Source organism: Macrobrachium nipponense, chromosome 25 (genome assembly GCF_015104395.2).
Source record: "Macrobrachium nipponense isolate FS-2020 chromosome 25, ASM1510439v2, whole genome shotgun sequence".
NCBI classification, from domain to species: Eukaryota; Metazoa; Arthropoda; class Malacostraca; order Decapoda; family Palaemonidae; genus Macrobrachium; species Macrobrachium nipponense.
The window spans coordinates 32980622-32996865 of NC_087214.1; the positions used below are offsets into that span (position 1 = coordinate 32980622).

Genomic DNA, 16244 nt, shown 5'->3' on the forward strand with positions numbered 1-16244 from the left:
GGGTTTTTTTGTGTATAGTTGGTCAGGTGGTGGTCAGTTGCTTCGTTGCCCTCATTTGTATGGCCTCGATGATCTTGTCACGCTGAGGTCTCGCACCCGTTGACAGATCATCCAGAGCGCACCAGCACTACAGAGGTCTCCACCTGGCTGGCAACTCTGTGATTAAGCAAAAGCAGCCTTACGTGACAGTAATCACATAGTCTACTTTGCAAACAGGTAAGGAACCAAGATGTATATCATCTACTTAATTTAAGTTTCCCAAAAAATCCTATTCTGTCTCTTCCCACCATCCAAGAAGGTGTGATTCAGCTATATATATCTGTCAGTAAGTGGCATGAACAAAATGTTATTGTTATTATACAATTAAGTTTGTTCATACTTACCTGCAGATATATATAATTAAAGTGCCCACCCTCCTCCCCTCAGGAGACAGAGGCATTAATAAAAATATGAATAGAAAATGGGAATGGTTCCTGATATCCGCCTCCCAGCGGCGGGAATGGGTACTACCACCTGGCCGCCCACTGCGTGTGCCGCGAGTTTTGAAATTTCTGTCGGACGTCAGAAAATACAGCTATATATATATCTGCCAGGTAAGTATGAACAAACTTAATTGTATAATAACAATAACATTTTTATGCATTCAACTTACCTGTCAGATATATACTTAGCTATAGACTCCGTCGTCCCCGATAGAAATTCGAATTTCGCGGCACACTCTACAGGTAGGTCAGGTGATCTACCGCCCCGCGGCTGGTGGCAGGAATAGGAATCATTCCCGTTTTCTAAGACAGATTTTCTCTATCGGCCGTGTCAGCAACATTGTTTTTGTTACTCCTGATTTGATTTTCTTGTTTTTTCATCGCTATTGATCTTCTAAGCCGGTTATTTTGGTGACGTATTGGATCTTTGGTTTGGCATACTCTTTCGTGGACTGTTATTTGGACTTGGTTTTTGGATTTTTCTCATAATGTCGGATTCTAGCTTTACAGTTAGAAGACAGTGTGTAAATGAGGGATGCATGGTGAGGCTACCGAAAGCTTTGGTAGATCCTCACACAGTTTGTAAGGGGTGTAGAATGAATGAATGCTCAATATCTAACACCTGTGAAGAATGTGTAGGTTTGAATGAGGAAGAATGGAAGAATTTAAATTCCTATTTAAGGAAATTGGATATGGATAGGGCTAGGAAGGCTTCCTCCAGAAGCGTAAGTAGGTCTCGTTCTAACGAGTCAATTAAATTACGTAACACCTAACCCAAAACCTGTATCTTCTTCCTCTTGTACTAAGACTGCAAATCCAGCAACGGAAATTGCAGATCTTAAAGCTGCACTGCAAAGGATGGAACGTCAAATGCTAACGTTACAAGGTAAGCACAAGTGATAGTGAGTTTAAGTGTCCCTAGTGCAGTGGAGGGTGCGTCTGATCGGCTTCATCTCGCTCCCAGGCCTAGACCTCTTCCAAGCTCACAGGCCCAGAGGAGAAGGAATGTCAAAAGCCTTACGGAGGTTATGGAGAATCCCCACCGATCAGGCGTCCCCTCGGCAGATTCTGTGACGACCCGAACTGCCAAGGATCGCTACCGAAAAAGCATCCTAAAACAGTGTTTTTCGTCTTCAGATTCTTCACCTAATGTAAGGGGCTGGAGCTCTGATGAACTGTCACGCCCCTTAAAAAGGAGTTGGAAGGCTCCAACTTTGAATTCAAGCCCTGAGCTTTTCTCCGATGGATCTCCATGTGAAAGGAAGAAAGGCAAATTAATTCCTAAACGCAAATCGGAGTCCCCTTCCTCTTGTAGACCTCCTTCACCTGAAACAGGAAAGGAAAAAGAGAATGCTGCTGCGAAAATTCTACTAAACGTACAGGAGCAGCTCTCCGCTTTAGTAGGAGTTTTTACGAAGGAGACTCCCAGAAAAAAGGACTCTTTCCTTCCGATAAAGAGAACGAAGGGAAGGAAAGAAGAATCGAACGTAAAAGTTGCGGATTCTACTCGGATGAGTATGAAGAATGCGCCAAAAGCGCCAACCTGGCGCAATGCGCCAAATGCGCCAGATGCGCTAGAAGCTCCATATGAGCCAGAAGCGTCAGATGCGCCAGATGCGCCAGAAGCGCCAGCCTGGCGCAATGCGCCAGAAGCGCCACCCTGCCGAAATGCGCCAGAAGCGCCAGTCTGGCGCAAGGAGCCACGAGCGCCAACCTGGCGCAATGAGCCACAAGCGCCAACCGAGCGCAATGAGCCAGAAGCGCCATCCAGGCGCCAGAAGGTACGGACTTCTTCCAAAAGACAGTTAAGCCAGGAGGATTTGTCTAGCTTTCGGAAGGATAAGCCTTTACCTGACAGGGACTCTATGTGCCGCACAGGCGGAGCGGCCGTAGCCCTTGTCAGGATTGGTGGGTTGGCATCCGTGGAAAGCGATAGGAGAGGACATCCTTCTCTGACATAGGAGAGAAAGGTGCCGCACAGGCGGCCGTCGCTCTTGTCAGGAGAAGGATAAGGTCGTGTTGCAGGATCAACCTATCTCTCGTAGGGACGCAAGTTGCCGCACAGGCGGTCGTCGTTCTTGCGAGAGTGGGGCAGATGTTGCAAGAGACCCGTCTCCTATTGAAAATAAACAATCCTCTTCGGAAATGGAATTGGATTTGGAAGAAGTTTCGGACTCGGAAGATCACTCGGCTCCAGGCTTGTCAGATTACAAGACGCTGGCAGCCCTCTTACTTCAAGAGTTTGGGGACTCTTTAAGCCCTACGCTCCTCCTTCTCCGAGGTCGTTTACAAGTACTAAGGTCTCGAAAGTCATCATCTTTCATTAAGGATGAAAGCCAACCATTTCCATGAATACAGGCTCTCCGATCATAGGAAATTGGTTTAAATCCAAGGAGAAGGTGGGGAAGACAGTCTTTGCCTGCCCTCCTTCCAGACTATCCAGGAAAAAGTGAATCTGGTACGAGACGGGCGAATCGCTGGGTCTAGCTCTCCCTGCCACTGCCGAAGCAGATTTTTCGAATCTGGTGGATTCTTCAAGGAGACAAGCCTTGTCATCGGCAAAGATCACATGGGGGACTTCTGAGATGGACCATCTCCTCAAGGGATTGTGTAATGTCTTAGAAGTTTTTAACTTCTTAGACTGGTCCCTTGGGGTGTTGGCCAAGAAGACTCAAGAGAATGAATCTCTTAGCCCAGAAGTCCTTTATAGTGTACTGTCCTGCATGGACAAAGCGGTTCAAGATGGATCAGGAGAGGTGGCCTCGCTTTTGGAACTGGAATTCTGAAGAAGAGAGTCTTATTTAGTTCCTTTCGACGAAAGCAGTTACTCCTATTCAGAGGTCATCTCTTCTTTATGCTCCTCTTTCGGACCAATTGTTTCCTGCACAACTAGTGAAGGACATATCTCATTCTTTGACAGAAAAGGCCACGCAAGATCTCTTGGCCCAATCTGCAAAGAAATCAAGGACTTCGGTTCCTGTAAAGAGAGAGAATCGTACTCCTCAACAGCCCTTTCGAGGGAGCTCCTCTTCCAGACCCTCCTTTAAGAAGAGAGGAATACAGAAGAGAGGTAGGTCTTCATTCAGACCTATCAAGAAAACAAAATGAGACACAGTCCTTCAAGCACCGGTAGGAGCCATACTTCGGAAATTTTCCGAAGAATGGACTCTGAGAGAGGCAGAAAGATGGTCCCTTTCAGTGGTAGACGAAGGGATATATGATCCCCTTTTCAAGACAGGCCTCCCTTGACAACGATCCCGAGGGAACTGTCAGCCAATACAGGGACCTTCCTGAAGAAAGAAGCATAATTGCAACTGATAGAACAGATGTTGCAAAAGGAGGCTATCGAATTGGTTCGGAATCCGCATCCCGAGGGATTCTACAACCGTCTTTTTCTGGTTCCGAAATCCTCGGGAGGGTGGAGACCGGTCCTGGATGTGAGCGCATTGAACCGATTTGTAGAGAACACAAAGTTCTCTATGGAAACATCGAAATCGGTTCTGGCGGCTCTTCGTCCAGGAGATTGGATGGTCTCCTTAGATCTACAGGATGCTTACTTTCTTGTTCCCCTGCATCCATCATCGAAGAAATATCTCCGATTCATGATGCAGGGAAAAGTATTCCAATTCAGAGCCCTATGTTTCGGCCTGTCTACGGCCCCTCAAGTGTTCACGAGACTAATGACGAATGTTGCGAGATGGCTACATCTAGAAGGGATAAATATATCCCTTTATCTAGACGATTGGCTAATAAGAGCAAAATTGGAACTTCAGTGCTTGAAGGACTTGGAGAAGACTTTGGATTTGACAAAATCTCTGGGACTACTCGTGAACCTCGAGAAATCACAATTGATCCCCAAACAGAACATAGTCTATCTGGGGATACAGATGGATTCTCGGGGTTTTCGAGCGTTTCCATCACAAGAGAGAATTGCTCGAGGCTTAGAAAAAATCTCGAAATTCCTAGGGAAAGAACGGACCTCGGCGAGGGAATGGCTCAGTCTGCTGGGCACCCTTTCCTCGTTAGAGCAGTTCATTTCCCTAGGGAGATTAAATCTCAGACCTCTGCAGTTTTATCTCAGACAAATGTGGAGTCAAAAGACAGGAGACTTGTCAGACTGTTTTCCCATTCAACAGGGGATAAAATCCAACCTGAAGTGGTGGTTAACCCCATTAACAAACAACGAAGGGGTTTCCCTCTTGATTCGGAACCCTCACCGAGTGTTGTTTTCCGATGCCTCGGAAACAGGTTGGGGAGCAACACTGGGTCCAAAGGAAGTGGCGGGTACCTGGACCAAAGAACAGGCTACACTGCACATTAATGCGAAGGAACTCCTGGCGATTCATCTAGCCCTGGAATACTTCGAAGCGGAAGTCAGAGGAGTGGTAGTTCAAGTCAATTCCGACAATACCACAGCTCTGGCTTACATCTGGAATCAAGGGGGCACTCACTCTTTCTCACTGTACGAAATAGCGAGAGATCTATTAACCTGGACAGAGGAACGGGGCATAATTCTGCGGACAAGGTTTGTTCAAGGGGTAAAAAACCTAAGGGCAGACAGGTTGAGAAGAAAGAACCAGGTACTCCCGACAGAGTGGATGCTCCACTCAGAAGTCTGCAGACAAATGTGGTCCCTCTGGGGAAGACCCCAGATCGACCTGTTTGCCACGTTCCTCTCCAGGAAGATAGACTTCTGCTCTCTGGAAGAAGATCCCAGAGCCACGGCGATCGATGCTTTCCTCATGGATTGGTCAGGCATAGACGCCTACGCCTTTCCCCCATTCAAATTGCTGGGGGAAGTACTAAGAAAGTTTGTGGCATCGGAGGGAACAAGACTAATTCTAATTGCTCCCTTCTGGCCTTCCCGAAACTGGTTTCACAGAGTACTGGAATGGACGGTCGGACTTCCTTCCCCAGATCTCTACCAAACAGGACAGATCTGCTCAGACAACCCCACTTCGAGAGGTTCCACAAAAACATCCAAAGTCTCTCCCTGACTGCCTTTCAACTATCGAAAGACTGGTCAGAGCGAGAGGCTTTTCAAAGAAAGTGGCAACTGCAATTGCTAGAGCCCGCAGAGCCTCTACCTTGCGGGTCTACCAATCGAAGTGGGAAGTTTTCCGTAGATGGTGTAGGTCGAAGAAGCTGTCCTCTTCCAATACCTCTGTGACCGAAATCGCGGATTTTCTCCTCTTCTTAAGAGAAGAGTCGAAATTGGCTGTATCCACTATCAAGGGATATAAGAGCATGCTCTCAGCTGTTTTTAGAAACAGAGGACTGAATCTGGAAAATAATAAGGATCTTCATGATCTCATCAGGTCTTTCGAGACTACTAAATGAGATCTCTATTCCCCCGAGTTGGAACCTTGACGTAGTCCTAAAACTTCTTGATTTCGGACAGGTTCGAACCTCCAGATAAAATCTCATTCAGAGATCTTACTAGTAAATGCATATTCCTGTTGGCCCTCGCAACTGCTAAGAGGATCAGTGAATTACATGCTTTGGACTCTCGGGTGGGTTTTAAAAAAGACTCGGCTGTTATTTCTTTCCAGGATCTATTCCTAGCAAGAATGAGAACCCTTCTAAACCTTGGGCCTAGAAGTTTTGAAGTCAAGGGGACTCTCTTCTCTTGTAGGTAGAGAGTTGGATCGGTCCCTTTGCCCAGTCAGGACCTTAAAATTCTATTTAAAAAAGAAGACACAGCTTCAGGGATGTCGACAAAGTCTTTGGTGTTCGGTAAGAAACCCCAAAAGACCTATGTCAAAGAACGCACTGGCGTTCTTTGTCAGAAATGTGATTACCGAAGCTCACAGGAACTGCCAAGAGAACTCTTTAAAGCTGCTGAGAGTAAAAGCTCACGAAGTCCGGGCTGTGGCAACTTCCCTTTCTTTCACTAAGAATATGTCCATGAGAAACATTTTAGCAGCAACTTATTGGAGGTGCAATTCAGTATTTGCATCCCACTATTTAAAGGATGTTAGAGTAACATACGAAAAAGTGTTTTTCTTTTGGACCTTATGTATCAGCGGATACTATGCTGGGAAATGGAGCAGACGCTGATCCTTAATTTTGTTTTATGTTTTTAATGATTATTTGTAATATTGTTGTTGAGTTGTGGGTTGCTTGAAAGGATGTTCGGGGATGACTCCTTTCAATCTTAGTACTAACCCCAATTAGGATCAGGTGATCGGGATTAGTGTCGTGCTCTATGATCATGCCAATAGGCAAGGTGTTTTGTCATGTAAGTGGATAGGACCCCATTGACAAAGATCCTAAGGTTCTGTCGCGTAAGTGGGTAAGACCCCTGTAACAGACCATCAAGAACTCTTAGCATGAGGTCACTACCTCGCTGAGGCTCTTGAAGCGATACAGGCTCCTAGGCAGTAGCCATGAAGTCTTTCGCTAACACAGGTAGGAATCAAGGTTTTTTAGTTTTATTACCTACAACATATGTTGTTTCCTGTCTATTCAGTAAATTAGCTGTCTCTTACCCTTCGCCAAAGGTGCCAATCAGCTAAGTATATATCTGACAGGTAAGTTGAATGCATAAAAATGTTATTGTCATGATACAATAAAGTTTTATGCATACTTACCTGGCCAGATATATACGGTTAATGGCCCACCCGACCTCCCCTCAGGAGACAGGTGAGAGAAAATCTGCAAGAAAGGTATGATGGTTCTTACACCCGCCTCCCAGCGGCGGGTAAGGTAGATCACCTGACCTACCTGTCGCGTTAGCCGCGAGTTTTTGAATTCTGTCGTGACGTCAGAGACGTAAGCTAAGATATGTCTGCCAGGTAAGTATGTACAAAACTTTATTGTAAAATAACAATATCATTTTTTATTCATCTTAGTTATATGAATTTGGCAACAGAAGATAACAAATGTGAAAAGTTTGCCACTTTTTTTCAATTGTTAATTTGCATGTACGTAATATTAGTGCAGGTAGAAATTTGAATCTTAAGGAAAATTTTTCATCTATCTAAATTTTTGAAAAATGAAAAAACTAGAAGTTAAATGATCAGGGAGATTCTCAAAATGTGAACCATAATCACATTCTTGCAGTGAGAATGCTGAGTTTGACAAACTTATTTTACCCTCAAAAATCCACCATTGAGTAGGAATGTGTGTTAGATCAGCATTGCTCATTGGGTTGAATTTCTTGAACATCACAAATACAGTAATATCTTGTACACTTGGTGTGCACAAAGAAAACAGAAGACATTCACAAGACAACCGGTAACTCAGAGGAAGGCTGAATGAGGTCGCAGCAGGTTATTGGCCTTGGCTGGAGGGTTTTAATTTGAAGTCAAGACAGCCGCAATATGCCTTGCACTGAGAAACTCCACTTATGAAAGCGTAGGTTTGTGTCTTAAGAAAAATATGAATTCCTTTCAAATGAATAATGTTTTTCCCAGATATACACATTATCTAGCCGTAGTTTGTCTCAGTTCAGAATTATTGTTACAAACCTAACTGAGGCCAGAGTTACGTATTCAATATCATCATTAACATTTTTGTAGCAGTTTTTCCTTTACAGGGTAACTCTAAGGATTTGATTTTGTTTGCAGCAGACCTTGAGCTGCATCTGACTTCTTAGCTGTTCCCATCACTTTTCATCTATTTAGCTATCCACATTTTATAACTTTCCCTTGCTTTCATTTTCCTACCCAAGGAAAGACCATTTGGGCAAGCGCTGGATGAGTGTAGACATTTTATATAGGTCTCATGAGATTGATTGAAAAGTTATAATATTTTTGTGATAGTTTCCTTATGTTAATTCCTTATGTTGTTTCTGTAAATCAGGTCAATGAATGGTGCAGCAAAATAAGGAAGGAAGGCTATGGATTGGACCGTCAAATCAGAGGTAAATGCAAAAGCTACATTGAAGGACATTTTGTTTACTGTATATATATTAGGTTTTAGATGCCAAGGATGGTTCATCAGCCTCCTAACAGATACATGTACTATAACTCACTGTCAAATTTAGCATTGTAATGAAATAAAAACAAGATACTAGTACCTTAAATAATGCTCCCCTTTGCCAGCCCCTAAGTTCAAATTTTGTTTTCACTCACGAATTGCCGGAAACCTTCTAACAAATGCAGGTAAACACAGTACTGTTGTACAAAATGTCACAGACTCCTACCCAAAAATCAGTGAAAAAGTTTTGACCTCATTTACATTTATACAGTGGTATACCTTGATTATTTTCATACTGTAATAGTACTACTGTATATCACCAAAACATTCTTGATTTAATAGGAATGTTTCATATTTCAGCTTCGACCAGAAAAATTAAGCTAAATAAGTTACATGTGCCTCTTACTGCTACCTCACCATTGAGGTTTTGTCTTTCTAAGCCATAATAGAAACTCAAGCTATGATTGGCTGTTATTTTGTAAGTTGGGATCTGTCAGTCAATAAGAAGTGGCAATTTAGTGATATATCTAAGCCACCAAGATTTCCCAAGAGCAAAAAAGCTCAATAAAACAACAGCAGTAGGTAGGAGCAGGTACTTTGTCAATGAAGTATCCTCAAGTATGCAATGAAATCTATTGTATAATTGGAGTTCTGAATGGACTGCAGTATAGTTTGCTTTGAAGCAGGTTCAAGCATATGCCATAAAGTATTGAAATATAAAATTCTTTTTGTTTTGTTTACCCCCCCAAAAAAAAAGTGTAAATAAAAATTAGTTTCAATTGCCTTATTATATTTTTTCCAACTAACCCTCTTTCTTAATGACGAGGGATTTACTTGTTTAATTTTTCTTCCTCCAAAAACTAGGCATTCAGCGCGAAGAAGAGAAAGTGAAACGCTCCCTAAAAGAAGCTGCCAAAAAGAACGACAAAGAGGTCTGTCGTATGCTCGCCAAAGAACTGATCCAGTCGCGGAAGGCTATTGCTCGTATATACACCAGTAAAGCTCACCTGAACTCCGTTCAATGCCAAATGAAGGCACAGTTAGGTAAGACAGTGTTAGAAAAGCTTCACCTTCTTTTTACTGTGGGTTTTCCCAAGGAGTCAATTTAATATTCCAAAGAGTTCTTTCCATTTTCTTTATTTTACTCCATAGGCAGGTAGTGCTGTCAGTGAACCTCACACGGTGCATTGTAGGCATTACTCGAGGTTCTTTGCAGTGTCCTTGTGACCCCTAGATGCAACCACTTTCATTCCTTTTAGTGAAGTACCTTCAATCATACTCTCTTTCTTCCATCTTTCTTCCCACCCTATCCTAACAGTTGTTTCACAGTGCAACTGTGAGGTTTTCCTCTTGTTACACCTTTAAAACCTTTTACATATTATCAAATTCCCTTAGAAGACGGAATGGACTCATAGGTTAGGTTCCAGTGCTTGGCCTTTAGCCTAAATTTTATATTTCATTCTGTTCTGTCTTTATCTTAGTGCATTTTCTATCTAAATTCCCATCCGGTCCAAATCCTCATCTTGACCGTTTCTCTGTAATTTGTGTCTACCTGCCTGCTAGTAAGCATAGTGCTACTTCCTTATCTAATAGTCATTTACTTCTCCAATTAGTTGGTCTTTTACCCTTGTCACATATCCAAACTATTTTGATTTGTTCATTTGTCTTTTCATGGTAGATTTCTAACTATGCAATACATTTTATGTATACGTACACAACTTTGGAAATTAATTGCTACTATTGATTTAAAGAAGTGTTTAAAACAATTGGAAAGCATATTTTTACTCTTTTTCTATACACATTGAATTGTAGTGTGAACAGCTAGATGAGCGATATTATTCTTGAAAGAATCCATAATTTTACAAGGCATATATCCCACTGCTAGTCCATCAATCTATTCGGAGGCTAAAGAGCTGTTACTTTGTCCCCTATCTGGGCAGTGGAGCGACTCATCATTTGTTTTTATGTAACATAGGAATCTATTTATTTTTCACCGGGATTTAATGTCATTCCCATATGAGTACAAAAATGGGCGAAACCAATGTTCCGGGCTCAATTTGACTTGAATTTTGGTGGAAGACTTGCATACAAATACTAGTTGAAATGAACCTCAATTTTGTTTTTCATTTCTAGCAACTTTAAGAGTTGCCGGTTCCCTACAACAGTCGACGGAAGTGATGAAGGCAATGCAGGAATTGGTGAAGCTCCCAGAGATAAACAAAACGATGATGGACATGAGCCGGGAAATGATGAAGCTGGGATTATTGAGGAAATGTTGGAAGATACGATGGAAAGTCTGGAGCCAGAGGAGCTGGAAGAAGAGGCACAGCATGAAGTGGATAAGGTCAGCTGAAAAGTGGATTTTAATGTCAACATTTTCATTCATTCTTGTTGTTGATTTATTTTTGGCTTACTTCGGGAGTTTGCCTACAAACTACTTTGTTGTTGCTCTTCTTCTTGTAGGGGTGTTAGAAAAGGTCTATAGAGCCTATAAAGGTCTGAAGTAGGTGTTTAGCATTGAGGTAAAGATACAGGAATTTTAAGATATGATATTTATGATTTCAATGAAAATGTCAAAAATAAGTAATGTGCATGTTAAAAAGCACAGAAAATTATTTCAAAAAAAATATAGAGTATTTATTTTAATTTTCATGGGTGAAACAAGGCACTATTTAAATGTAGATATTAGCACGTTTAAATTTACATCAAAAGTTTATAATGTTTGCAACTTATGCGTAAGGGGAAAATCTTACACGTCCCAAGTAAGTTGGTGGTCGGATCATGCCTTGTTCTTTTTAATAAGTGAGATGTCTTCTTCCCGTGTTTCTGTTCACCTTCTCTTACATCCAAATGAACACCACAGACTTTGGAAGCTTGACTTTCAAGTCAGTGTCCTCTGTGTGTGTGTTCCATATGAATAGGGATGAGCACTAACAAAGATAATGAAGCAGATTCGGAAAAGGTATGGATTGGATTATAGTATTCAGACCAAAGGCTGAGTGCTGGGAAGTAAGAGGTCATTCAGCGTTAAGAAAAGGTATGATTATAGAATACAGTGGTCCGCCCATATTTGGGGGGGGGATGCATACCAGACCCCCCTGTGAATAGTTAGAACCTGCAAATAGTTGGAACCACTATAAAAATTCTTAAAACAGACTATTTTGTTAGTTAAAACTCAAGAAAACCCCACTACAGGTTTTTATACTGTTTTTTTTTAATACTTTTATCACAAAAAGTGCATTTTATGATGACATTGATAAAAAAAAAACTAGGAATTTGTGGATATTTCTCATAGAAAAATACTGTGAATAGGCGAATTTTCCGCAAATAATGCGGAGAAATGGTCAGAGATAAATCCGTGAATGTGAGTCCGCGATCCAGAGAACGCGAATACGGGGGGTCCACTGTACTAACATTCATGTCCAGAGTTTGGTGGGAAGATTATACTGTTACAAACAAGTCATTGCCTGAAGTACTAAGTGGTGTCCAGTTGGGAAAGACAGTGGTAGATTGAAATAGGTTGGGCTTGTGAAAAGAAAGGATAAGGAGTCGTTAGTTAGAATAGAAAAGCAATGTATATGAAATATGATGAATAATTGTAGTAGGGACAAAGAAATAATGGGAAAAGGGATGAATGGAATGGAATATAAAATTAAGACAAAGACCAAGTGGTGGTGCAAGGGAAATTGGGAGTAAATAAAGTTTTAAAAATGTAATAGAAGAAAACCTTACAGTTGCACTTTAAAACAATTCATAGGAAAAGGTAGAAAGTAAGGTGTAAGAAAGAGAATATGAACAGGTGAACAGCAAAAGGAATGGAAGAGGTTGCAGCTAGGGGTTGAAGGGGTGCTGCACAAAACCTCAAGTCCCGTCCACACAGAGCTCGACGAACTGTGTTCGATGTGACGTCAGAAGCGAGGAAAATCAGAACTTTTCCCGCTGTATCTGCGCTTCTGACGTCACATCAAGCAAAGTTCGTCGAGCAAAGCTTGACCGTGTGGACGGGGCCTCAAGCAATGCCTACAGTGTGAGGTGCACTGACAGTACTGCTTCCCTATGGGTAGGGATGAATGAAAACCTGAAACTGATGGGAGTACAGACAGAAAGTGTTCTGGGAAGATGAGGAGGGAGAGAACCCATTTTATGTCCAACTTCATAAAGAAAAAACTGATGTAGAAACATTGTGATGACAGTATTTGTTTCATAACTCTGTTGATTAAGTTTTTGATACCTTATTCTATGGCAGATTCTCTGGGAAGTCACAGCTGGCCAGATGGGCCAGGCTCCTGCCATGGTGACTGATGCACTACCAGCTGAACCTGAGGGAGCAGCAGCCTTGGAGCCAGAAGAAGCAGAGCCGGAGGAAGACATGGAGGAAATGAGAAGTCGTTTGGAAGCTCTGAGGAGTTGAAGGAAGGGAGAGGAAAGTGTTGTCTTAGGGTTTAGCTTTGCGTTGATTGAATACAGTACGTATGTTAAGTGCGTTTAGTTCTATTGTATTTATTAGGGGTAATTCCTTCATATTTTGATTTCCACTCTGTTCATCGTTCAGTATCGTGGGTTGTAATGAGATATTGTATTATACATTATATAACTTGATATCTACTAATTTATTAATATATATTTGTATGCCATTGACTAATTTAGTGGTACGTGTCTTGCATTGTCATAAGTATATCTCGGAATGATATGCCGTGTTGCTGTCTTACTTGGCTTTGGACAATTTTAGGGAAAGCTCTTCTAACTTAGGCTGAGTATTTTCATAGATTATCGAGGTGTCTTAATGCTGTTGATAAACGATAGTACATTTTTATGTAAAGACTTAACTTGAAAACCTTTAGATTTTATAGTCAGTGGAGTTGTGGTACCTTATAATTGTAAGTCACCGCCTTAAAGTGAGAATTTTTTAAGTACCTTTGTAAAGTTATACAATGTACTTCTTGAGTTGCAAAAACTGTATTCAAGTCTGAAAAGGATTAAAGAAAAATTAAGTATTTGAGTGGTACTACAATTTATGGGGAGTGAGAAATGTTCTATTGTAGTACTGGGAAATATAGTTGGAGAGACTGGAAGGATGAAAGGTTATGAGAAGCTTTGAAAATGAAATCTGGAAGAGATTAAAATCATGGCCACACAGGGAAAGTATTGCGGTGAACTTTGTCACCAAACTATACAATCCAAGGAGCATTGCTGTCCATAAATGAGTATAGGAAGATGTGGCCGTCTTTATTTAGTACTTATCTTTTTTAGACATTCTATGAGATTGGAGGTTGTCACTTGAATTAATTTCAAGATAAGCAGTACCTGCATCTTAAGAATGTTTGGATTTCCAATTGAATATTATTTAGCCCAGTACACCTGTTAATTATAACTGGATTGGGTTTTTAGTAAGAGCGAGTTTGTGACAGGTAGTGACTGTTATGTTTAGCCTTAAAGAACAAGGGTGAAGTTCAGTGGAACAATTTCAGGACTAGTAACCACAAAAAGAGACAGGGCCACATTGCAGTGGTGAAACGATAATTTAAGGATGAGGCAAGTATGGGATTGATGATCAGATGAACTGCTTGCAATTGAGTCCTTTTTAAGGTGGAGACAAAAAGTGAAGCACTCCAGATTTGAGAACTGAATGAATAGGGCCAAGTAGTCTTTTATTGAAGAGGATGGAGACGAGAACTTGTTACATAAAAAAAATGCCCAGTTTTTTTTAAGTGGATTTGGGCCTTGAACTGCATTTTCTCCAAGACAGTTTTGAAATACTATAACCTTAAGATCCAAAACCTTGAGAAGGAAATTATGTTTGGAAGAATTGGATGAGGTCCGAGTTTTATACTTTGAAATATGTAGTAGTGTTCCTTTGAAGCATTAAAACTTACTAGATTATCAGTTCCTTGTCCAAGTATGCTTTCAAGATCTTAGTTCATGATAGATCAGTGAAGAAGCATACGATATTTATTGTGTAGACTAATTGTTGCATTTTTACGGATCATTGTCCAAGATGCTAGCTGACTCATGATAGTAGGAATTAAATAGTGTTCTCTGCTAGCTTTCAGTTTTATTTTTAATTTCCCCTTTTGTCTGTGCAATGTAGAAGCATTTTCAGGGGTCGTATTTTTTAGGGAAAGAATACCAACGAAAATTTGAATGTAGACAAAATGAGAGCCTGTTCTCTACTAATATTTATGCCACACAAATGTTATTGCTGTTGAGTCGAGAGATTTGGGTTTTGGAGGGTAATCTGTACATAATATCGGGGAAGTTATCAATTGTCAGTTTTAAAATAACTTCAACTTGGTCAATAATATAGTTTTTAGCAGTTTGCAGTTTTGGATGTTGCTACGTAGCTATTATTAATATAAATCATTTATTGGAATCTGCAGGCATGAAAGTCTCTTTCTTTAATAATATTCTGAGAATGGGCAGAGGTAAGGGTCTAGTTCAAATGAGAATTCAAGCAGACATTGCATAGGATAGAAAAGATTGAAGAGTGAGCTCATTTTTATGCTAACTGTAAAAGTGTGTTGTGAGTATTCTTAACAATAAAAAATGATGTTCATGGTGGACTTAGACCATTGTCAATCACTTGTCAACTAATTCAATAGTTCATACATACAGGAGTCCCTATGAGCTTACCTGGGCAAATACAGTGTAAACTGTACTTATAAATGTGTATAATAATAGTGTATTTGTGCCATGAGTGATATGGAATTAGTACATATAAACTTCATTAAGATGAAGTAATGATATGATTCGTACCTGTACAATAATGGTCACATTGAAGTGTTCGCAGCTTTCTGTACCCAGTTCATAAACTGTGTGATAGAATTCTGTCAATATTCTATTGTTTTTTTTTATTTAAAAATTTAATCACTTCTTGAGTTATTACTGACAGTAAACATTAGCATGAACCTTGTTAATCATTTTGGACTAAAATTTCTGTGGTTAAATTGTGACTTGAAGTAATCCATATGCCAGGGCAAAGACAGCATTATTTCTCTTCTAAACTGAAGTGTTGATCTCTTCTTTTGTTTTTGCCAATTGATATCCAAAACAACAGATGCTGTACTCCGTTACATGCTAAGATGGAATGATATTTGTAATGCATTAGAAATACCAGATAGAATCGGACAGTCTTTTGTGCATTTCAGCAATTAATGTTATGTATATAATGTAAAGGCTTTCTCGTTGACATCTTTTCCACTACTCCTGTATAAATTGTAAAAGCTTATGCTGTGCCAAACATTTAAGTGCTTGTATGGCATTCTAAGAGCATTGCAAATTGATGACCATAACTACATGGTGTGATTTGACTTCTGTGTGTGTTAATTTGGAAGATCATTTTAAAATTTTCTATTCAGATATAGATTGTATTTGTTGGCCCCTTGTTGTTGATAAGACTATTTAAACTCTTAGTTTATTTTTCTAAGGAACTATAAATTTTCAATGGCTTTGAGGTGTGTTTAGACAGCTGTTAGCGCTAACTTTGGCCTTATTTAATTTTTGTCAGTTTTTAAGCACAGTACAATACTGTAGTCTGAATTTATAAAAGAATACATTTTTAGCTAAAATTCTGTTGTTTTGTAACCAGTGTTGTATTTTTAGTGCTTCAGACGAGGTTGTTTTGTCCTAACTCTTGTAAACATGCTTGAGTTGGTGAAGTTTTTACAGATAAGTTGAAGATTGAGGAATTGTAAAAATTTTTTTTGTAAGGCTAAATGTCTTGAATTTATCTTCATGTACTAAATGTATGCTGATGTGTGTTTCCTCAAACAGTTGTAATTTTTGTGTACCCACAAGATCATCTGAAGCTGTACTAATGAGACGAACTTAATAATTTCTCTA

The 16244-nt window shown here is 40.4% G+C and overlaps 1 protein-coding gene across 1 annotated transcript in view; it reads left to right on the plus strand.

The window, feature by feature from the left end:
• LOC135199321 (charged multivesicular body protein 3-like) overlaps positions 1-15970 on the plus strand; it is a 30360-nt gene extending 14390 nt beyond the window's left edge. The window contains 5 exon segments of the mRNA XM_064227237.1: positions 8289-8349; positions 9270-9449; positions 10539-10655; positions 10658-10749; positions 12652-15970. Coding sequence (XP_064083307.1) covers positions 8289-8349; positions 9270-9449; positions 10539-10655; positions 10658-10749; positions 12652-12816 — 615 coding nt within the window. The 3' untranslated portion in view covers positions 12817-15970.
• The last annotated feature ends 274 nt before the right edge of the window (positions 15971-16244 follow it).